This window comes from Bombyx mori, chromosome 5 (assembly GCF_030269925.1).
Source record: "Bombyx mori chromosome 5, ASM3026992v2".
Classification (NCBI taxonomy): domain Eukaryota; kingdom Metazoa; phylum Arthropoda; class Insecta; order Lepidoptera; family Bombycidae; genus Bombyx; species Bombyx mori.
Window position 1 is genome coordinate 1,626,537 of NC_085111.1, and position 24,339 is coordinate 1,650,875.

Genomic DNA, 24,339 nt, shown 5'->3' on the forward strand with positions numbered 1-24,339 from the left:
ATAATATCATATATCGTGGCGGGAATAGCAGTTATTCACGATTCAGTTCAGGTATTTTTGTAACTTTACAGAAGTGTCATTTCACATTAAAAGTTCGGAAAGAATATGACTGTAAGGTCCTTCGTACACAAGGCTACGCAAATCTTCGATACTAATGTTGTAAGGGTTTTACGTTCTGTATTACATTCTATATTACGATAGTGTGTAGCGTACAGTTGGTAGCACCGGTTGTTCACGCCGCACGTCATTTTTTTTTTTCAATCCTAATCTGATGGTCTCGAAAGACCAGCATAGGTGAGCTCACGGACCTCGAACCTGACGACGTTACTAACACGAACACTAGCAAGAGCCGTGCTTCGCAAAATCTACCACCGGATCAGAAACGCGACCCGCTGAGAAGATCCGGCGAGAAACTCAGTGGGCTGTGTCTATGGGTTAATTTGCTTGTCGAGCCTTTCGTCGCAAGCGACGGGTTCGACGAAATCAATGACCGATGTATCTACTTGGGGTATCTAAAAGCATCGTTAGTGGATCGGGAGGATGCGAGATGCCGCGTTTTGGGCGACATCGACTGTTAACTATTTGGTCCGCAGGATAGGCTATGTAGTTACCGGCGGCCACGATGAGAGGGTTCTCGTGTCGTGCCGCTTTATCGAAATGGGCCGCGAGCAATAAATCATTAGCTACCAATTAACTTTAATTTCTACACATTCCATAATAGGTAATTGCAACCCGTTATACAAATCACCTAAATGACAAAGAAAACTACTTCAGCTATTTGAATGTGGTAAACGTAATTGAAGTTAAATTAAAAACATCGAATTTTTTACTCGTAATACCAAATAAAAAGTACCTTTAATTACAAAGAAAAACGTAGCGTATTAAGCGAAAAATCACTTAAATCAAATAAACAGCCTTCGCTCCTCAATATGGCATGTACCAACCTCTAAGTCCCGGAAGACATCTCTTATATCGGGCTTCCTGGCCCTGGAAGCCGCGCGACGTCTCCTCACAGTCCTGTTGAGCCTCCTGACGCGTCTCCTCACGGCTGCAGCCTGTTCCCTGGGTAAAGGCCGCACCGCCTCACCCAGCTGGGCCTCGGTGACCTCCAGACCAGCTTGGAACGGAGCCGCGAGGGATCCCAGCCCTGCGGCCTGCAACCATTCCGTTTCGAACTCGCCTTCTGTTTCAACAAAAAGAAAAATTAAGATTATTCAACCGCTAAACAACAAGAACAAACACGTGTTTTTGTCTCTTTCATATTCATAAGCATAATTGAGAAACAAGTATAATCTATATGTTTAAAAATCGATGTGTGTGTGTATTCCCTAGACTCCAAAACGGTTGGACCGATTTAGGAACTTTTTCGGGAATACTTCAGTTTGGCCTATTGGTATCCGTACAGAACATTGATACAGTATATTTGATTTTTTAAGTTTAGTAGCGATTGGATCAAATAATAAAAAAAAAACGGCCATCAAAGCGGACCGGATTCGACTAGTAATATTATCCACGCTAAGGAAGTATAGCGTTGACAAAACTGAGATCTATCTTTTCTGATAGTGTTATAATATGAGCAAAGGGTTTTTTCGTCTAACATCCTCCATAGTATAGATAAAATACAGTATTTACGTCACTAAAACTTTGTTATTGCCCATAATAATGACATCTACAGGCGAAATACTATACAAACAAGGGTTTTTCATTGATATCACCGTTAATGGAGTTTATGGCTCCGATTTACACATTATTTTTAATGGCATATAAACAGATAAATTAACAGTTTACTTTGTCAAAAGTACTACAACAGTATGCCATTGAATGCCATTGTCAATACAATAGATACTAATTTATAGATATAGATTCTTGTACTTAAGTTTAACGGAGTATGTATAAGATGTTTCACATCCCTCCAAACCAAAGTGCCTTGCAGTGAAACAGCTAAGACTGAAATCCAACCGAGAGCCCGCTACCGATGTGTTTAAATAACAAATTAAATAGCAATTTACAATTATAACGTTTTTTGTGCAAGTGAATAACCTTCTTCGTGCTTTTTTTTATCTACGTACAATAGATACATGACTTACAGCTTTTTTCTGACGCTAAATTAAAATACGATTACAAAAAATCGAAGGTCGTAGAACCGATCCGCATGCAGAGCGATCATAGATAAAATCTATATTAATTAAAAATGAAAAAAAACTACATTGTTAAATATGTATACTCTTTGGTAGCCTGCGCAACTACATAGTGGCAATAGCCGCCGTGATTTGCATTCTTTTCGCGCGCATATGAAAAAAATTATGGTTAGAATGTGAAATCAATTTTAGTACAGCGTAAATATAATAGTGTTGCACATTTTTTATGAAAATTTTATCAATTTAAAAACAATGAGCATTTTAGACACCAAAAAGTAAGTTTAAATCCCACTCTTGTGATCAAAGTGTAATCTACATTGTTGGTTACCACGAGTTATTATCTCTGATATAAGAAGACTACTTTTAAATATATCAACTACTAGCTGACCCGGCAGACTTCGTAGTGCCTCAATCGATAAATAAAAAACCTAAACTTTTGTATAATAAAATAAACTTAAAACAAACAAAAGGAATAATATCCGTCCGACAGGGGACACATCAAAGGAAAAATAAAATTGTTTATTTTTATTTAATTCCAAGCATTTTCATATTTATTCAAATTTTAAACCTCTGAACTTCCACGAATAATTCAAGACCAAAATTAGCCAAATCGGTCAAGCCGTTTTCATGTTATGTCGTGACAACAGAAAACGGGTTTCATTTTTATATATATAGATCACATTTTCGTTGAATATTTTTAACGAACTTAAAAAAAACCCAAAAAGAAGTGTCTTCTATAAAATGTCGCTGATGCTCTGAGCGCCAGTGCAACTGCTTGCTAAATATAGGAGTTGAGTCAGTCAACAGTTGAACGTATCTTGTTGTGTTTTAGTTAACTGTCGGGTCTGCCTGGTTTAGAAGCGGATATATTTGATCAATTTAACTTGCTAATATCGTAACAAAGAAAGGTTTCGACTGAAAACAAAAAAAAAAACTTTAAGTATAGGCATTCGGAGTTTGTTCCTTTGCCTATATTTTATAGTTTAATAGGCGTATTACTGGTCGGTCATGTTTATGATAGTAAGTTAAAATGTTACGACCAAAATATTAATGAATTTTGAAGCTATATCCGTGAAAAAAATAATAAAATATAATTTAATGTAATATAATTTATTCCTAAACGATACTGTTCAATTTCAATATCACAGAAAAATTTTTCAACAGATTGCTATAATCTTTGTCATTTTAATTGTCATTGTTAATTAAATTGGCTTTGATTTTTGTTCCTTTTTTTCTTTAGACAATTCAATATGTTATGTAATTTTTTACAAATTTTATTTTACTCTATCTGCCTTTAGATACGTGTAAAATTAAACACTAGACTAAAATATGTAGGAAGTCGCGTGCAGCGTTAGATTATTTCTGCGCGGGCGGTTTATTTCAGATGCAGGATGTATCTACGCTCTCAAATAAGCTTGTGGATAAATAAACACGAAATGAGGTCTTTCCAACAGGAAAATGAAAATTAAGCATCTAAATTAATCCTAATTTAGTAGATTTGTGTTATTAAATTGTATTTGTGAAATGAGAGCACAAGCACAAGTAAGAACTTCAGTTTGTCAAATGAGAGCACAAGTAAAAACTTCAAGCGGGTATTGCATAGTTATTACTGAAGCAAATTAAAAAAACACGTGGATGAATCTGGATATACAAAGATGTACAAAGATTAGAGATGGCCTACTATGGAATTGGTGCTCTAGAGTTATTAAGTTTTTATTAATTTATTTTTATTGCTTAGATGTGTGGACGAGCTCACAGCCCACCTGGTGTTAAGTGGTTACTGGAGCCCATAGACATCTACAACGTAAATGCGCCACCCACCTTGAGATATAAGTTGTAAGATCTCAGTATAGTTACAACGGCTGCCCCACCCTTCAAACCGAAACGCATTACTGCTTCACGACAGAAATAGGCAGGGTGGTGGTACCTACCCGCGCGGACTCACAAAAGGTCCTACCACCAGTAAATTTAGCACTTACGAAACAAAGAATGCGATTTAGTGTTACAGAACGAATCGTGTTCAGAATCAACGAGTTAAATAAGTTTAAAAATAATACATAATAATACATTTTTCCTATCAATAAATTGTTATTACTTTGATGTTCGTTAAGTATTACAAAAAACTAACAACATCGTAGAGGTCAAAGACACCATAACACTTTTAAATGTTCCTCTTTTTAGAATTTCCGTGATTCGGAATATTTTAGTCAAAACAGCGACGAGATTTTACTGTGAAAGTATTTAAATTTTATTGAACCGCACGCATCCTACAAAACTTTAAGTTTGTAGAGTTTTTATTAATAACTTAAAAACTTATTTGTTCTTCACGTAGGTTTTAAAGGAAAAAACAAAATTACTGATAGATATGTAATGATGATTGAACATTTATATTTTATTTATTTTATGTCTCATTCTAATGGTCTATCGGAAACTTATACATAAACATTTCTGAAAACCAAATTATTATATCTAACTCAAATAATTTTATCTTGACTTACTATTTAGGGACTGAGTAAACAATGGCTGGGCGATTTCAGCTTTGGCATATTCTTAAATGAACTACATAGGGGAACAAGCTGACGGCCCGTCTGGTGATAATGGGTTATCTATGACTGCCATTGCCAATCTTTTGACATGACTTGAGACAAATCGAAGTTAGCTGTAACGGTTATCGCACTTTGAAACTGGAACGCATTATTGCTTGGCGGCAAAAATAGCCAGCGTTGTGGTAGCTACTCATGTGGACTCTAAATACGTCCTGACACCAGTAAATCATTCGTGTCGTTCCCTACCCAAAGTCTCATCTCCAAACAAAGCTCGCATAAACTTTATAACGGCAAGAGCCAAATCAAACCTTCTTAGTTTTATTTCCCTTCGTTGGCAATGTGCTCGAAATAAGCCTAACTTATTGCAATATGAGACAGTACAACATAAACAGGGATTTGCAGTAAAAAAGTATTTAATGTTATCTTCTTAATATAAGACATTATCGACTTAATATAAGACATTATCGCTCATTTAAGTAAGTCCTATAAATTAACCACCGAGGGCCCGATCGAGTCGATTTGATAGTAGTAATTACTAATAGTAGTAATTAGTTACTAGTAGTAGTAATTACTAGTAATCGATTTGTTTTTGTTGCATATAGTAGTAATTTGTAGATTTAATTGTTATCAACTTTTAACTACTTGTACTAATCACAAAGATTACAATTGAATGAAAACCCAATTCCAATAAGCACAGTTAAAACCTACTATTCATTCAACATCCTGTTTATTTCTTTATTATAAGGGTATTATAATAAAATAATTGTTAGTCTTCATTGACCACAAAAACTTAACTTTAGCTCAAAACTTCCACATCTTATTTGTTTTGTGCGTGTATGTGTGTGTTAACGTAAACGGGAACACACACAAAAGATGAGACGAACATTCGGATATTTTAGTAATACAGGCTCCAGCCGGGAATTGAACCCGGTTGTCGTGCTTACTCACCACTGTACCAATGATACTAAAAAACTGTTTACTTTTTAGAAACTTAGCATTATTTCATTATTAAATCATATAGAGCAAGACCGAGGGACTGCTGATTAATAGCCTTTGTAGCAGGCACTTGGAAGGAGAAAAAAAATGTTACTATATAAATTGTATATAATGATGTGTTGGACTTTTTAATTTACTAACATAGATTATAAGTAATTCTTACTAACAAAATGTTATGGTTGTTATGGAAAACTGAAATAAAGTATAAATCTATTAAAAAAACTTTTAAAAATTATAAACACGTAATTATTAATCCTCCATAACTCAACTTACCGACATTATATATCGCGCGAAAACGACACAAAGCACCCATGACACACATAAATATTTATTTGAATTTTCACAATTTCTACTAAATCACAACCCGTAGTGCACTTGCAACACTGAACTGAATACTAAATAAAAACAATACAGTTGCCAAAATCAATAACGTACCTATCTGTGACGTATATTTTTTTTTATTCGCACAGGGCTGCCAGATTTATTATTATTATTTTACTTGGAAATTTTTTGGTGAACGAACGTTTAAATGCGCATTAAATAATAATGACTTTTTTACTATTACTTATTATTGACTAATTTATTCGACACAATTAAGGAAAAGACAACAATATAATCTTTACTATAATCTTAAGGTTATACTTGTTTGTACATTTGTATCACGCAATATATATCACGCAAAAACTGCAGCATCCAATTTCATATTATTATTATTTTGTTGAAAAGTTTACAATTCTATCAAATATATTGATATTTAATATATGATCGCCGCGAGAATGAGAGCCAGAGATGTACAATCAACTCGACAACCAATGTAAAGGGTAAGCTCCCGTTTCAGTAACACCGTTTCCGAATTTAAGGCAGGTGGAATTGTGGGATACAACTAAATTGTGAGATAAGGTCATGTTAAAGTGGCCTTTGAGGCCAACGAAACCACACTCAAGGTCTACTCCATGTGAATAGCCAATTTATTCTGAATGAAAGTCCGTATCTGCATGCGTACCATCGATTAGCATTTGTTTCAAAAGACGAAACAAATAGTTAGTCACTCAGAAAATATTAAGAAAATTATAACGAAATGTCGAATGAGAATACTATCTCAAGACAAGGTTCTTTCTGCGGTAAAAATGATTGAGAAATGTATGACAAGTATTAGTGTGTATAATTATTTAAATTATCATTAAAGCTTTATGTTTTTTTTTCTTTCCACGTTACAATTATCAAATTTCTCGGTTTTATTTATTTATTGCTGAGATGGATGGACGAGCTCACAGCCCACCTGGTGTTGAGTGGTTACTGGAGCCCATAGACATCCACAATATTAAGCGAAATGTCGCGTTTCACCCCTCGATATAGTTTTGACAAGTTCGGGTTTTTTATATTTTATTTTATAAGTTCAATTACCAGTACACCAATATACGGATGTGATAAAAAATACTCCGACATTTTTGTATGTGACGCCATTTTGTTTTTTAAAACACACGCCTTGCTTTATGTTACGTACTGCATTCATAAACACTTCAAACGCGGTTATAAATGCATACAATTATAACTATTTAGGCTATGTGCTACCGTTAGACGAACTCCCAATATGGGATACATTAGCAGTCGGTTCTTTTTTGAAGGAATTATAAAATGTAAATTGCTTTTGGCGCTAGCACGCATTGGTATTGGGAAAGCGACACTGGTGGTAGGACCTCTTGTGAGTCCGCGCGGGTGGGTACCACCGCCCTGTCTATTTCTGCCGTGAAGCAGTAATGCGTTTCGGTTTGAAGGGTGGGGCAGCCGTTGTAACTATACTGAGATCTTAGAACTTATATGTCAAGGTGGGTGGCGCGACATTGACATATATTTTTTTTTATTGCTTAGATGGGTGGACGAGCTCACAGCCCACCTGGTGTTAAGTGGTTACTGGAGCCCATAAACATCTACAACGTAAATGCGCCACCCACCTTGAGATACAAGTTCTAAAGTCTCAGTATAGTTACAACGGCTGCCTCACCCTTCAAATCGAAACGCATTACTGCTTCACGGCAGAAATAGGCGGGGCGGTGGTACCTATCCGCGCGGACTCACAAGTGGTCCTACCACCAGTAATATTTGTAATTAAAGGTCCGTTTTATTTGGTATTAGCATCAACAATGCGATGTTTTTAATTGAACTTCCATTAAATTTACCCCATTCAATTAGCTGAAAAAAAAAAATTGTTATAATTTTTTTTTTTCAAAATTTAAACTTTAAATGCCTGTAAATTGCAAAAGTGTTGCTTAAAACAAATAGCCTTTCACATCTCGATATATTTATCGTTACTGCAGACGCTGGTAACATCATATAATTGTATACGTGATCTCTGCACTCGATGACTCAAACTACGCGAAATTACGATAAGTTTTATGAGTAATGCATTTCTCTCCCTCTCGATATTCCTTTAGTCATAGGCTATGCGACGTCAAATGTTCACTGATTATCGATAAATTTATGATCCGACATCTGATAAATGCTGATTCAAACTTCTTACGCAATCTGTCGCTATACGTTCAAAGAAGATCCGCGGTCTAAAAAATTGACACGAAGACCGTATAATGCTACTTACAAACGTGACTGAAATACAAGAAATACAATGCGCGGTCTGTTTCGATGATGCCTGCCAAGAACTGAAGAAGGAAGTCAGTGGGTTACGTCCTAATGGCCACGTGTTTGATACGAGAATCATTTACATTCATCATTACCATAGTGCAACAGTCGGATAAGGCAGTCGGAGATATTTGGCGTGTTTTTCTTTAGTTCTCCTAATTATTTTTTTAGGCAATTTTTGGCAAAGGGTAGACAAGTCTAAGTATGATCTTATGATATGCCATCGATAGTTTTAATGTTTAGTAAACACATATTCCACAATCGAGACGCTACCTAGTATAAAAAAGGAGAAAGTACACCTAGCTAATTAAAAAAAACTGCCCTATTTCCAATAAATTTTATAAATATTATACAATGTTTTTATAATAATTTGAAAAGTCCTTAATTCAAAATCTCTTAAATGTATTTGTGATGTAAACAATATTGTGCTGAATGCTTTTCATGCTCCCAAATTGATGCATTTTCTTTTATCAAACGATCCCAATAACATCAACACTGACACAAAACCTGTTAACATTTGTATGATATGTATAATAAATATGGGTCCGAACTAATGTTAATATTAACTAATGCTACTCTCATCTTTCACTGTTTACTGTGCTTAGGATATTATTGTACACATCCGCGATTTATTTTTAATACTGTTATTGACTGTTAAAAAGACGCAAGTTTCTGGACACAGAAATAGCTGCATTACGTATTCGTCCCGTCAAACGATGACGTTGACAGACATCAATAATGACAGCGTGACAGCGGTGTAACGTCACGTCGCGATGACGTTTCTATTCAAACGTCGTGCCGCGTCGCGCGTCGGACTGCACTGGGCGGGCGGCGCGACGCTCCCGCCTTTATTATGGTCACGTATTTATAGAATCATTCGAAATTATTTCTTTGGAAAAACCGTTTCGGTGTTTCCGTGGTTGGTAAACAGAAAAAATGCGATTTTAAATAATTTACGGTTACTGATGTTGTCTTTGTTAATGCTCCTCAAGGTTTCTGAAATAGAAATACAAATTTTATTTGTCTTTAATAGAATTTTAAACCTACAGATCAATGTGAGGTGCTCTGTGGCTGTTTGTTGGAAGAACTTACACCTCTGCACCGGAAATTACGTCGTTTCAGAAATGCATCGCGTCTAGACAGACTATTTTCGTTCCTTCGCATGTTTTTTTTTGTCATCAACATATTTTTAAACGCGCATTGTGTCATACGAACTCTCCCGATTTTAATTATGAATGAAAAATATTTGAAATCATATTTTAGACCGGTTAGACCGTTTTAGACCGTTTTAAAAAACAATAATTCTCTCAGAAAGCTGTTACTGAGAAGAATAAATTAGATACCTTCTTCTTCACATACTTGTAAGCAGTATTTATAGTCAAAAACTGAAAAATAACGCAATCACGTCGATATTCATCGAATATATATTTATGGGTAAAAAAAAGCGCGTGATCAATCACGCAAGCAACATCACATCAAGAATGCTGACGCTCAATTTGCAAGAATAAACTTTATGCATTTTAGAATAACGACTACCTTTGAAGGACTTTTTATTACTGATGGTATATTTTACGACACCCGCAATCTGTGATGTATAAGATCGTGAGGTTATTGACCTGAGCATTATATAACAAATTTGGAGTACATTGCGTGCATTAAAAAACTAAATACAATTACAAAAGTATTATTTTACAGTTGTTGTAATGTAGGGATCCGCCACCCACATTCAATTTTATTGAAGGACTCGTTTCACTCTGAAGAATCAGAGAAGCTACTTTACTGGTGGTAGGACCCCTTGTGAGTCCGCGCGAGTAGTAGTGCGTTTCGATTTGAAGGGTGGGGCAGCCGTTGTAACTATAGTGAGATCTTAGAACTTATATCTCAAGGTGGATGGCGCCATTGCGTTGTAGATGTCTATGGGCTCCAGTGACCACTTAACACCAGGTGGGCTGTGAGCTCGTCCACCCATCTAAGCAATAAAAAAAGGACAATGGTATTCGGTTATGTTATAAGAAAGTGGTTGGCGATGGTCTTTAAATATCATGTGGTCCGTGCCATAAATGATCGAACACTGTGGAGGAATGTCACATGTGTTCACGATCCTCAGCAGTGAGTAACGATGGAGAAGAACAAGAATTGCCCCATAACAGTTACTGACAACGTGTCTTTTCATTAAAAAAAACTTTAGTTTTTACACGAATAATTTTTGTCTATAACCGAATTAGTAAATCATCTCAGAACTCACTCAACATTACTAGAAAAATTAAATGGTACCTATCCCGAGATTGAACGAGGACTTTAACAAACAAAAAAAAAACTCACCTTTTGCCGTTCGAAAAGTGAACTCCTTCGAATTAAACCTCAGAATCACAACCATTTCTGTATAATATACACAAGAGATGTTCAACTCACGAACGTTGGACACTTAATAAGTCCGTGGCCGCCGCAGACAGTCGTAGATGTTAGATAACAAACCACTTAATGTTATGTTAACGAGCATTTAAGAACTTCGTAAACAAATAAACGCATTAGGGTAGCTCGAATAGTTTCGTAGAAAAAAATAGATAATTAACTTCTTAGAATTTTTCGTAAATTTGTCATTAATCACTAAATTTATTTTGCGGAAAAGTACTTAAAAGATTTTTAATGGCGATTTTCTTACTTTTGTTTTCTATATTAAATGCAAGTAATTGGTTTTAAACGAGCGATGAGTTCACGTCCCGTCTGGTGTTAAGCGGTTACAGGAGCCTAACCCACAAATTGAATCGCACAACCAGCCTTATGACACGAGCGTTAAGGTTCAATTTAAACGTAATGTAGAGTTCCACAAAAAAAAAAAATTTTTTTTTCTAAATTTAATACAACAAAGTAATTCACTTACGCAACGCTATTAAAATACGACGTAGTTTCATAATAATCCATTAATATTGAGATTTTCTCAAAAACACAACTTCTCATAATGAGAACTGTTTCTAGACTGCGAATAAAATATGCAAAACAAGATAATAAAAAAAAAACCAGATAAATCTATATTTTATCTACACATTCCTACAAGTCAATCGTGTTTATATAAAAGAGAAAAAAAAAATAACGTTTTAAAAAAATCTGAATCGCTAATGTCAAAGTTATGTTAATGAATCAGTTTGGCAAAGTTATTGGTCGCCGTCACTCGGGGTTTATTCAAAGTCAGACGTATCATTCGAAATCTATGAGGAAAGTCTACGACATATTTGGATTCCGTTTTAATGATCCATGTTCCATGGGAAGTGCTCTGAGGATTCTTTCAATATCATCCATTCACCACCACCTGCCACTAGTGCAGAGTCCATTGATACTGCCCTGGAACCGCCGCCTTCTTGTAGAGTATATCTCCAGAGGTCATTATTGCCACGTACCATCTCTGGAACATGTATGGGTCACAGCACTTCCGCATGAAACGATATTCGTTAAGGCATTAGATTCGAAAGCAGCTCTAAGCGCTATGGAGCGAGTTGATTGTAGCAATGGCCCCCCATGCGCAAAAGTCTTATCAGCCACATCATTTCCTCGGAACCGAAATAGGCGATAGTAATGGTGCTCACTATTGCGGACTCACAAAATTCCCTACCATTGAACCTACCACAGCCTTGAACGCACCAGCTAATCGGTAAAAACAAAATCTGGTATTTTAAATTTATGTAACGACGTACGATATGTAAGTGTTTAAATAAATAAATGAATAGTAAACAAAATAGTAAATAGATAGAATAGTAAACAAATCCTGAAAATTGCCCATTTAAAAACATTAAATTAATTAAATTATTTCAGTGTATCCCAATTATTTTTAAACAGTGATATGCTAATTTATACGTTACTATTTTAACTAGTAGTTTTTTAACTGAAATTTCCCTTTTTCTAATGCTCAGCAGGCAGATGAGGATACCTTGTTGATAAGTGCTTACCATCGCTCATGGACTTCAGCAATCCCAGGGGCAGAACCAACCGCTGCCTATAGCTGAGTAATCTTCAGAAGCCCCGTTTGAATAAGGGCATGTTACAGCGATCGAGAAACATCGATTACGATGAAGACAATTAAAAACTGCTGAACTACTTGTGTACAAACCATAGATTTCTTCAACGAAATAAAATGTATTGTCTATGAACAAGACAATCATAGCAAATTAGTCTGACACTTTGTTTTTCGTAAAGGTCGCCTTTTCTCTTGAATTTTTCACGGTCAGCGGCAACAAGACCTTGTAGCCTATTTTCAAAATATACAATTTGTATAATTCATATTACCAATTTTGTAATAATCTTTAATCCGTACTGCCGACCAGCAATACTTTTGACGCTCTTGAGACTCGATATGCGAATATCCACACGTGTGGCCTGTCACATTAACACATCAATATCTTTGTCTCTGACAGTGCATTATGTCACATATATAGCGTATCCATGTAAAGTCTCAACTTCCTCGTTTGTGACGAATTGCAGTAATTAGTCGGACAAGAATTTTTGCTTCTTTGTTTCTTAGTCTTCCTGAATATGTAATCATTTTATTTTACAGTCAGCATATACATACACATATCATCAGTTTACTATATACATCATATTATGACGTAATTGTACTAAAATAAAAAAATTTGAAAACCTTTATGTTTGTTATTTAACACGTTTTTATTAGTTTAGTAGGTGTGTATGTTTGAGTGTATGTGTAACGGTATCTTTAAACGCCATTTTAAAATTAGAAAATTTGCACACGCATCAAGGACCAAAGAAAAGAGATGAAATTAAGTATTAGTTCTCCGGTTAGTTGGTAGCTAGTATTGAAACGTGTTATTACCATACAGCCTAATCTTTAAGATGTTATGAAATACAGTTTTTTTGAATTAATTTAGAAAGCCTCTAATTCCAGTCTTTGCCATATTTGCCAAAGTAAGCAAACATGGACTTTTTGGCGGGAACGCGAGGAGTGAAGTTGTGTGATTTGTTTTATTTTGTCTATTTAGTGTTTCTTCGGGTTAAATGTGTAATAATTGTGGTTTATTAACTGTTTAATATCTGTGAAAGTGCACAAATGTGGGAAAATGAAACAAAGCCGCTGGACTTAACTTCTCGGGATCCTCCAAAAAGTCCACTGAAAAAATCTTAGTAAATGACCACCATTTTACTAAGATTATATTTCATCCCATATCATCTCAATTCATTTCATTTAATTTCATCCCAGTTGATTAGTGTCTCAAATTAATCATCTTCATTTCATTTCACTCCATAATATCATTTTTATAAAAATATGAATAATATAAATTAAAATAAGACATGACTTAAAGGTCTCAGTTACCAGGTCATAAAATCTCTTAAAAAAAAGTAAGCAAACATCATATTGGATAATAAACAGTCAATGTCGCTCGTGGATAGCAATTCCACGGACGTAGCTGCCTTATAAGTTCTACGTTAAAAAAAAACTTTCAAATCGTCTTAAAGAGTGCGAGTTGAATATCGATTCTCGTCATGTACACTTTGTTGGTACACTACCAGCACTTAACACACTGTGCTTGATATCGAATGCCGAATGTATTCGGTACTAAGAGAGTAACGGTACATCCTTATTTCTCGACCTAAAAATTAAAAGATCGAATCCACTTTTGTCTTTCTTCAGGTCATCTTAAGATCACGTTGTCTAAGTTTTAAGTACCAGTAATTTTTTTTAACTAATTCTAATGTATATACATATAATTAAATATATTTTATTATTAGTTTTTAAGTATACAATAATTGTTAATTTTTTTATCCTAATGCTGTCCATAAATTATGAATATTTTGTAATCGATGTTTTTGAAAGTAACCACATTATTCATATTTATGACTATATTTCAAAAAATGGCGATCTTAGTTTGATTAAAATACTATCGACTTTCAAAATTATTATTCAGGATCACCAATCACAAAATTAATTTGAAAGACGATCAAAATATTTCCCTCTCTTTTTGGTAAATAAAGCTTTCTCAAGCTTTTCTAAAAGTCACTAAAATAACAACTACATTACGTGAACAACCCTTATATACATATAGCCATTATAATTTTTTATTCAAATTCATTTTCGAGTTTATTCGTGACATGAATCCACTATGTAATAATATGGCATGATATTTCGGCATAAGGAGTGTAGCGGAACAGTATTATTAATAACATAGTCAATAAGAATCCAAGTATTGGAGTATAAAAATCAAGGCCCATTAAAAATGAATTAGAATAAAATTAATAAGAATTAGAATAAAATTAATAAGAAATAAATTTAATAAGACCACCTCTGATCATAGCGTAGCATAAACCGTGCCTTAACACTCTTCAATCGATTCTGTGCTAGCACTAGTCTAAGCCGTTGTTCTGGTGTGGTGGCCCGGTTTATTATTTAAAAATGTACATTGGTGCACCTAGCGATATACATATGTCCTCATGTAGCGGAATAACATCGTGCTTTAACTGAGAATCTACTTACAACCCACTTAGCAAAACGTAGTATCATATAATTAGAACAACTTTTACGGCTTAGACTCGAACTACACCGACGAAGCCGTTAAGTATTCAAAACAGATCAGATACAGAACAATTGGTCGTAGTACAAAATACGGCTACACTGTCGTCTGTCTCCACAGTTATGTTAACTATATAGTGGTCCCGCAGTAGTCGAAATTCGACTATAATTAATTGAAATTATAAGTTTGAACATTATTATGGTTATATTGTCAAAGACTATTTATTATACTTCTATAATCACAGATTTTGCCACTTTAGACAAATAATATTAAAGATAAACAATATTAACCTATTTTCAATTTGATCACAGACTTTGAGCATTAACTAAAGTTTGACAATAAACAAAGAGTATATATACATATGTGTATGTATCAAATACATGGCAGTGTGTGTAATGTTTTCTTTATTAATTTAAAGTATCTTTTATGCATTATTTAAAAAAAATATTAGCATTATGCACTCCTTCTCTATACTCTCTATAAGTGTGGGATATTTCATACTCCTCCGTCCGCGCAATTTTCATAAAAAGGGGGACAAATTATTTGCTTCACGTATTAATATTATTATATAGATAACATCATCTGATAACCTTTTCTGTCCGTGTCCCCAGTTACAAATTTTAATGAGAAATAAAGTCATAATGTTATAATCCTATTCTATTTTTTCCTACCTATGCTGATAGCCTTGAGAGGCTATTTCAGCTTCTCCTTGACGTGTAGGTTCGCTCACGGGGCTCAAGCCAGAGTGTTGCTAACACTGGCCCTAGCCAGAGCAGTTGCTTCGCAGAATCTACCACCAGATCGGAAACGCGACCCACTGAGAAGATCCGGCGAGAAACTCAGTGGGCTGTGTCTATGGGTTAAAGTCTTATTCAATGAATACTGACTACATACAGAGCTTTCATTCCTTTTAGACGTAATCAACGTTAACATATTACTGGTGGTAAGAGAGTCCGCGCGGGTAGGTACCACCGCCCTGCCTGTTTCTGCCGTGAAGCAGTAATGCGTTTCGGTTTGAAGTGGCAGCCGTTGTAGCTATACTGAGACCTTAGAACTTATATTTCAAGGTGGGTGGTGCATTTACGTTGTACATGTATATGGGCTCCAGTAACCACTTAACACCAGGTGGACTGTGAGCTCGTCCAACCGATGTAAGCATCAAAAAATTAAACATAACTCCTATCTTGGGTGTGCACACACGAATTTTTGTAAGCGTAATATTTGTTTAGCTAAAACTTCCCACGGGTTGCGCTGTGTTCCTTGGGAGAGAGGTCGTCCGTGTCTATTATTCTCACGGTGCTTTGAAAAGGGTGCGGCAGCGGCGACGAAGCGTAGACCTTTGTGTAGAAGATTTCACTTTTTTTTATATCAGCCTTACGTCACACTTGGGCAAGCAAACTATTTTTATTGAAATTCACTAACAGTCGCCCGTTATTGCAGTAGGCATTGAGCTTAGGCATCTTAGTAAGTTTGAAGAGTTTTTACCAATTAAAAAAGGCGAATCCATAGTAATAGCTTCGACAATCTCTATTAACCGTCGACCAGTTTGCAATATACCTATTATATTACTCTATAGATATACAATTATTGTGTTGGTAGCCATCATAGAACGCAAGATATTTGACAGATGCCTGAATATCGCTAACAACATTTTCAAGATTGGTTTGCATAGATACAAGTTTCCACTAATTACATTTGGGACGACACATAGATAATTAATTCGCTTAAGTTAAGTTAAGCTTACCGAGTAATTCCATCTGCTTGCAGAAAGATCATCCTCCCTTTGTCGTTCATCCCCAAATGCTTTTGTACATTTCAGTGGATAATGACAAAATAAATAAACTTCCACTTAACCTGCACGTTACACAATAAGTGAATACACGGTTTTAAGGAAACAGAATGGTAATTAGTCAGTCTCGGACTTTCGAACTCTTAAGCTGAGTGACATGACATGGCCGAAACGTCAACCAATAAAGAAGTGTTCCACATTTGTTTATTTATAATCCGACGGCCCCTACTAAGATCTTTACTAGTTTCTACAATTTACAAAGATGCTAATCCGAAGATATCTCACGAAGATATACCGACTCCGACTTTGATTTCGGACTCCGTAGTGCTAAATAGTCGACCATTGAGGCCTTCATTAAATTATCATCCGTATTACTAAGGTTTTAGAGTACCTGTTTGAGAATCAAAAGTTGATATGTTTGCAAAACATCATGATTTTATAAAGAATTTTCGTTATTCCCCAACACAATTCTCAGTTTCATAGTACAGAACAATGGCCGATAATGCACATACGAAGTCGCACGAGAAAGTTCACTCTCGTCGAAGCCATTGTGTTTACAATCAGTCAGTCACGTTACTGTTTACTCTTATGTGTTTACAATCAGTCGGCGCTACCACCCATTCTTTTGTTACTGAAAATATTGTACATGAATTAATGTTAATGAAATTGTGAGATGTATTTTTGGAACGAAGTTCCTTACGGCAGGCTTGGAGGAGATAGGGATTTTGCTGCGCGACCGAACTGGAAAAATGTGATAGTAAAAACCGTAAGAAAAAGTCCGTGGAATAAGGCCATGTTTTCCGCACAGCGATATTTCACCGCGCGATTTTTTTCTCGTAATTCTTTTTTTTTTTTTTAGGTATGGATCTTCGTTCCTTTTCGGTGTCCCACGAAACCACACATCTTTTTTTTGTTCATATTATGAATACATAATAACATCAATTTCAATTCAACGCTCTTTTAAATTTTATCAAACTGCATTATGCAACAGCGCACTATTCTACAACAACATTATAATTTATGCAAACAACTTTATTTCTATTGCATTAAATTATCCCGAAATATGGAGCAAGAACACAAGATATTAACGGGGCTTATTGTATGCAGATTGATAGGTAATTACGACCCTCAAGGGGGAAATAATGCAATACAATAACAAAATATTAAATACATTTTTGTCTACCTATTCGCTGGTAGCCTAGGCGCAGAATCTACCACCGGATCGGAATCATGACCCACTGAGAATATCTTCACTTTGTTGCTTTTAAATAACACTTTGTTGCTGTTAAATACAGCAAAATAAGGGCAATATACGAAACAAAAGAATGAAAATTAAAACGATATTAATGCGATCTCTTACAGTCAATCTTTACATGGAGTATTTAGGAAATTACATAATAAAATTATGTACATATAAAAACATACAGTTTAAGGCTTACTACATAACATAAACCTACTTTCGTATGGAACTATGAAACAGTCACGCGTTTCGATATCAAGGGTGAATAAGTAGTGGTTAAAATCAATAGTGACTTCGTGTTGATTCCTAAAGATGGGCCGAGTCATGCATGACATAAAAACGATTAATACCTACTTACATAAGCTTCACAGCCTTCAGAGGCATGCAACTAGTAATTGTACGAAGTGTCCGTTTAAGCTATCAGGATGCAAACGCTTCCGAGGGTACAAGCTAGTAACACTTCACGGGATGTGGAGAACAGATAATGATGCAAAATTATATACAACAAAAGGATGACGCGTTCGTGAGCCAACACGCAAGATCACCGGTGTACTTGTTTTCTTTGTATGATTGCAGTATTACTGGTGGCCCGGAGGCCTTTCCAGTTTTACCAGGACAGGTGGGCGAGCAAAAGCTCAGCCAGGAGGGGTACCGCTGCCCGAGCGCCTCCGAAGAAGACCTAACAACTCAAGAGCAGTTGCTTCGCGAATGAATCTACTACCGGATCGCAATCGCGACCCGCTGAGAAGATCCGACGAGAAACTCAGCGGGCTGATGCATGGGTTAGGTTGCACGTCAAACTCTTTGTCGAGTTCGACGAGTACGGTTACCGGGGGTGTACTTGTATTGAGCGATGCGACGGTGTTGTGTGCCAAAATTTCTATTATAGGTAATTTACTTACCTAATACATTTTCGCGATTTACTTATTCTAAGACTAGCGACCCGCCCTCGCTTCGCTTCGGAAACTGTAATTTATTATTGATTTCTCCACTATTTAATGGATGTATACACATAAACCTTCCTCTTAAATCACTCTATCTATTTAAAAAAACCGCATCAAAATCCGTTGCGTAGTTTTAAAGATTTAAGCATACATAGGGACAGATATAGGGACAGAGAAAGCGATTTTGTTTTATACTATGTAGTGATAAAGGAAAAACCATGAATTATCAAATTCCAAGATAGGTATGTGGATTCTTTTAAATTAACATGCAAAAATTTTATTATTTCTAATTTCAATTAAAAATGTCTACATGACCATTTTCGGTACACCTTTGAATTGTTCAAAAATAACATTTATTATATTACAAATAATTAGCAAAAAGCGTGGTTTACTTTTAATCATCGAAAAATTTATTAATCAGTGTTTGCGAATACATCAAAATAACCTTAATAAATTCTGAGCATTAATTTTTATTAACACTTTTATTGACAGGGCCTGTCGACAGCTCGGTCCGCATGGACTTCAACCGTTAAACACGTTTTTAAATAAGTTGTTACTTAAATTACGCTCACGTTAGTCTGTAGGAGCTTAACAACTGCGAACGAACTTCCGCCCTTTTCGCCTAAAAAAATTTATATATTTTTTGTTGATTTCTCACGATTATACCAGACAAGTGAAATAAAAAAATAAACAAGCCATAACGAATTAAGACAGTGATTCATGATGTCTCAGAAAAAGAGATAAGCCAAAAAAATGCGACACAGTTAATTACCATGAAGACCAAATCAAACGTAAGACTAGATCTATGAATACACATTCGAAAATAAGCTTTGAGGGTTTCAAGATAAGATGCCATGTCGTTCAGAGCAGCGTACTATTTAGAAAAATAATTGTAGTACTGCCAAAACTACGTCCTACGCAGGACTAGATCCTTAAATCATGTGGGTGACGACAATATCCAGTTTGGACCTAATAGTGCAGAATTCATAGTCTTGTTTGCCTTTTTTTATAAGCCTTTATAAACAATTTAAAAGATATATGCAAGGATATGCAACTGTAGGTTCTACGAAATACTGATACTATTAAAAATAAAATATCATAAGGTGATTAAACTAGTAGTAGTAATAAAAACCGTTTCCACCAAACACTACTGCCATCTCTCATCAGGACATTTCACGATACACACATAGATTATTAGATAAAACACTAATAGAGACAGATCTCGGAACTGAGAAACTGAAACTACGAAACCGAAACTAGAAAGATAAACTAAAACTGAACTATGCACACGTTTAAAATTATTATTAATGAAGCGTAGTCATAATTGAGACCGTCGGTGCAAAAGTGGCCTAAAGGATTTATGAAGTCGTCGTGGCCTAAAGGATAAGACGTCCGGTGCATTCGTGTTGAAGCGATGCACCGGTGTTCGAATCTCAGGCGAGTACCAATTATTCTAATGAAACACGTACTCAACAAATGTTCACGATTGACATCCACGGTGAAGGAATAACAATCGTGAACATTTGTTGAATAAGTATTTCATTAGAAAAATTGGTATCCGCCTGCGGGATTCGAACACCAGTGCATCGCTCGATACGAATGCACCGGACGTCTTATCCTTTAGGCCACGACGACTTCAAGCTCTTTGGTTTAAGCGACATTTTTCTTTGTAATTAAAGGTCCGTTTTATTTCTTATTAGTATCAACAACTCGACGTTCTTAATTTAACTTAACAATTAAATTTCTTCAATCAAGTTTAACCCATTCAAATAGTTAAAGATTTTTTTATTATTATTATATTTTTTCCAAATTTTAAACTTTAAATATCTCTCCTGTAAATTTGCAAAAATGTCGCCTAAATCAAAAGGCCTTTCACTTCTCGATATAAAAAATAGTCTTCAAACGCGTGTGTTTCTTGCCTTGGATATTTACATAAATCAATAAAGCTTTCTTCTTCTTCTTAGTCGAATACTTCATTGCTGAAGGTCGTGTCCTTGAAAGCCCTTCGTGGCTCTTTGTAACCTCAGCTTCCATTTGCTTCGGTTTTCGGCTTCTCTCAGGGCGCTCGCAACAGAGAGTCCAGTGAGCGCAGTTATCTGATCCGACCAACGGTTTGGTAAAGGTTTAATTGTATGAAATATAAGGCTATGAATGTTTGTTGCCGGTTGAAACAATTCGAAAATTTAGCACTGTACTCAATATCGTAACCTCAATAATATAGTAAATTATTGTAATTAGATTTACTCAATGGCAAAGTAGGAAAGTGGGTCGATTTAATAAACAAAAAATAAGTGACTAGCGCGAGCCGTGGCCGCGTGGTGGTGTGGGCTCAGTGACAAAATGGTCACGATGAAAACTTTCAGATTGAGGATTTTTGTAAACACGCCCCTAAAATTATGGATTAATAGCGACCCGCCCTCGCTTCGCTTCGGAAACTGTAATTTATTATTGATTTCTCCACTATTTAATCGATGTTGTTATACATATACTTTCCTCTTCAATAATTTTAAAAAAAATCGTATCAAAATCCGTTGCGTAGTTTTAAAGATTTAAGCATACATAGGGACAGAGAAAGCGACTTTGTTTTATACTATGTAGTGATGATTTAACTTAAACGATGTCTATGCTAATAAGCGGTTGTTTCCTACCTAATCGTTAATAACATAATAGCTATTCCAACTTCGCACAAACCGAAAAAATTTGCTAACACTAGCCCTAGCAAGAGCAGTGCTTCGTTGTATCTACTACCGGGTCGGAATTGCGACCCACTGAGAAGATGCGGCGAGAAACTCAGTGGTTTGAACGAGCACCATACTTAAGCTTCGTCGTTGACATTATTATTGGCATTCCGGATATACATAATATATACTCGTAGATAGAACAGAACAAAAGTTACACAAGCTCTGAGTTATGTTTTTGTCTTAATAAAAAAAAAACTACTTTTTTTCCTACCTAAGCTGATGGTCTAGAGAGACCATATCAGCGTAACCTTAACTAGTAGGTGAGCTCACGGGGCTCAAACCTGCCTAAAAAAACTACATTTACATTCATGAATATTTATATAACGCGGGAGGCTCCGAACTGTCACAACCTGGTTTGGATAATACATATAACACGTAGGTAAATAAGTAACTACGCGAGCATCTGTAATATATTCAGCTAAAATTGAGTTACAATGTTATTCCTTGCACCCATTGAATGTGTAGATTTTATCAAAAAGGAATGTTACCCGAAAACGCTATCATACATCAAACATCCATCCATTTGTTTACACTACCCGTACGCCACATGCCCTATATTTAATGTACTATACTAGAAACATTATCTAAGGTGCTAAGCAATAACCAATGCACAAAATTTAAACTAACTACATAAATCTATATACCTAAATAAACAAAGACAATTTTTGCTCCATTTTCTTGTCTGTTGTTAAACTAGGGTTAAAAAAATTCCGTTGATAAATCGATATTTTTTGCTTAGTACCTATTGACGATTTTTATTGTTATCGATTTAAAAAAACACCTTTACAAATTGTTTTTTTTTCGCCTTCACAAAAAAAATCAATAATAACAAACAAAAGTGAAAATGTGAAACATAAATCAATCTGATTTTTTTTATTGCCCTTGTAGGCAGACGAGCATACGACCCACCTGATGGTGAGTGATTACCGCCTATGGACATCATCAATGCCATGGACAGAGCCAAGCCGCTACCTACCGTTTAACATCTCTACAAGCATCGTTTGATTCATGATTATATTCGAATTTCGACCAATTATAATCATGCAAAACACAATGAAACAGACATCATTAATAATACTAAATTTCATGTTAAAGATACCGCGACCTTGGCTCATCACGATACGGTTCTATTGTCATATGAAGTCAGCTGATGACATCATTCTAATTGTAAGATGGAGGTCGACGTACGGTACTTTAGTGAATATAAGACGATCGCATCGACGGCTTAATGCCAGACTCTGCAATGCCTGACGATAAATCGTATCCTAGTGCTTTAGAATAGTTCTTTAAATTATACACAGATCATTCATTGGACGACCTAATCCGATGTTAACTTGTTTTCGGACTGCATAGACCTCACAACATGAATGTCGTCACATACCTTGAGCAATGAGGTCTCAATTGTATAGTATGACGGGACCCTTTAAAACGAAACGCATCACTGTAGAAATTCTGAACAGAGATGGACGGGGCAGTTGGACCCTGCCAGTACCCAGTTATTGGTGGTAGGACCTCTTGTGAGTCCGCACGGGCAGGTACCACTGCCCTGCCTATTTTTGCCGTGAAGCAGTAATGCGTTTCGGTTTGCACGGTGGGGCAGCCGTTGTAACTATGCTGAGACTTTAGAAATTATATCTCAAGGTGTGTGGCGCATTTACGTTGTAGATGTCTATGGGCTCCAGTAAGCACTTAACATCAGGTGGGCTGTGAGATCGTCCACCCATCTAAGCAATAAAAAATTTAAAAAAACCCGGAAAATTTTGACACTAAATTTATAAATGTTTTAAGACACGAAATTAAGTCTTAAAACACGTCTGATAGTACTGGATTAGCGACCGGCGATCACTTAATATCAGATAGCTAACCTAAACTATAAAAAAGCACTTTTTATTACAATGGCAATGATCTAATTTGAGGGAAATTGCAATCATATTGTCAATGCCACATGCGCTATAAACCTTACTCTGTTTACAGCTAAAGTTATTGAAAATATTATGTTTATAGTACTTTAAATAAAGGACACATAAGTGGTACGACTTCTGAATTTGCATCGCAAAGAGAATATGTAATTATTGATACACTAAAACCACTTAACACACCCAACCATATTTAATAAAATCCCTTTGCTTGAATAAGACATTAAAAATGCTACATTAAAACACTCAAGCAATGTACAAAGTTCATCGACCTACATTGTTTGTTTATTGAGCAATGTTTTTTCACAAACATCTCATCGATCTTATTGATAACTTTATATCTCAAGGTGGTTGGCGTATTTACGTTGTAGATGTCTATGGGCTCCAGTAACCACTTAACATCAGTTGGGCCAGGTGGGCTGTGATCTCGTCCGCCCATCTAAGCAATAGATAATAATAATAATAATAAATAAGTTGAGAACAAATAACAAAAAAAAATGTAAACTTTGTGATTCGCTACTAATCGAAAAATATTGCTGGCACAAAGAAATATCGAAGATAAAAAAATGCGAGCATAAAATCGCTTTAGGTTATGAAAACATTTACTATAACATTATAGGATCATATTAGATTAGATTTCAGATAATTTAAGGAATTTAGACTATGTTAAATATAACATTCGTTTTTACACAACAAATAAGGATACTCCTACACATAAATTACAAATATATCGCCCGTTATTTTAGCCGAGCCGCATACCATAGCTAAATGGAAAGAAATAAAAAATGTATTTCGTTAACCAAATTTTAACTTTAACATGTAAAATAAAGAATTTTAAATTTTATTAAGAAAATTTTAATCGAATAAATAACGCGGGTAG

The 24,339-nt window shown here is 35.4% G+C and overlaps 1 protein-coding gene and 1 long non-coding RNA gene across 5 annotated transcripts in view; one reads left to right on the forward strand and one right to left on the reverse strand.

The window, feature by feature from the left end:
- Nucleotides 1-24,339, reverse strand: part of LOC101744937 (rho GTPase-activating protein conundrum) — a 124,612-nt gene that overhangs the window by 19,507 nt on the left and 80,766 nt on the right. For 3 of the 4 annotated variants that reach the window (XM_012690418.4, XM_004926218.5, XM_062668528.1), the window contains one exon: nucleotides 945-1,183. In XM_012690418.4, the coding sequence (XP_012545872.1) occupies nucleotides 945-1,183 (239 nt within the window). Of the gene's footprint in view, nucleotides 1-944; nucleotides 1,184-11,195; nucleotides 11,289-24,339 lie in introns of those variants that run through there. The other variant, XM_012690419.4, reaches the window with a different exon arrangement.
- Nucleotides 3,329-5,902, forward strand: LOC134198975 (uncharacterized). Its single transcript, XR_009973283.1, has 2 exons — nucleotides 3,329-3,839; nucleotides 5,672-5,902. It is a non-coding gene; the product is annotated as an uncharacterized LOC134198975 (long non-coding RNA).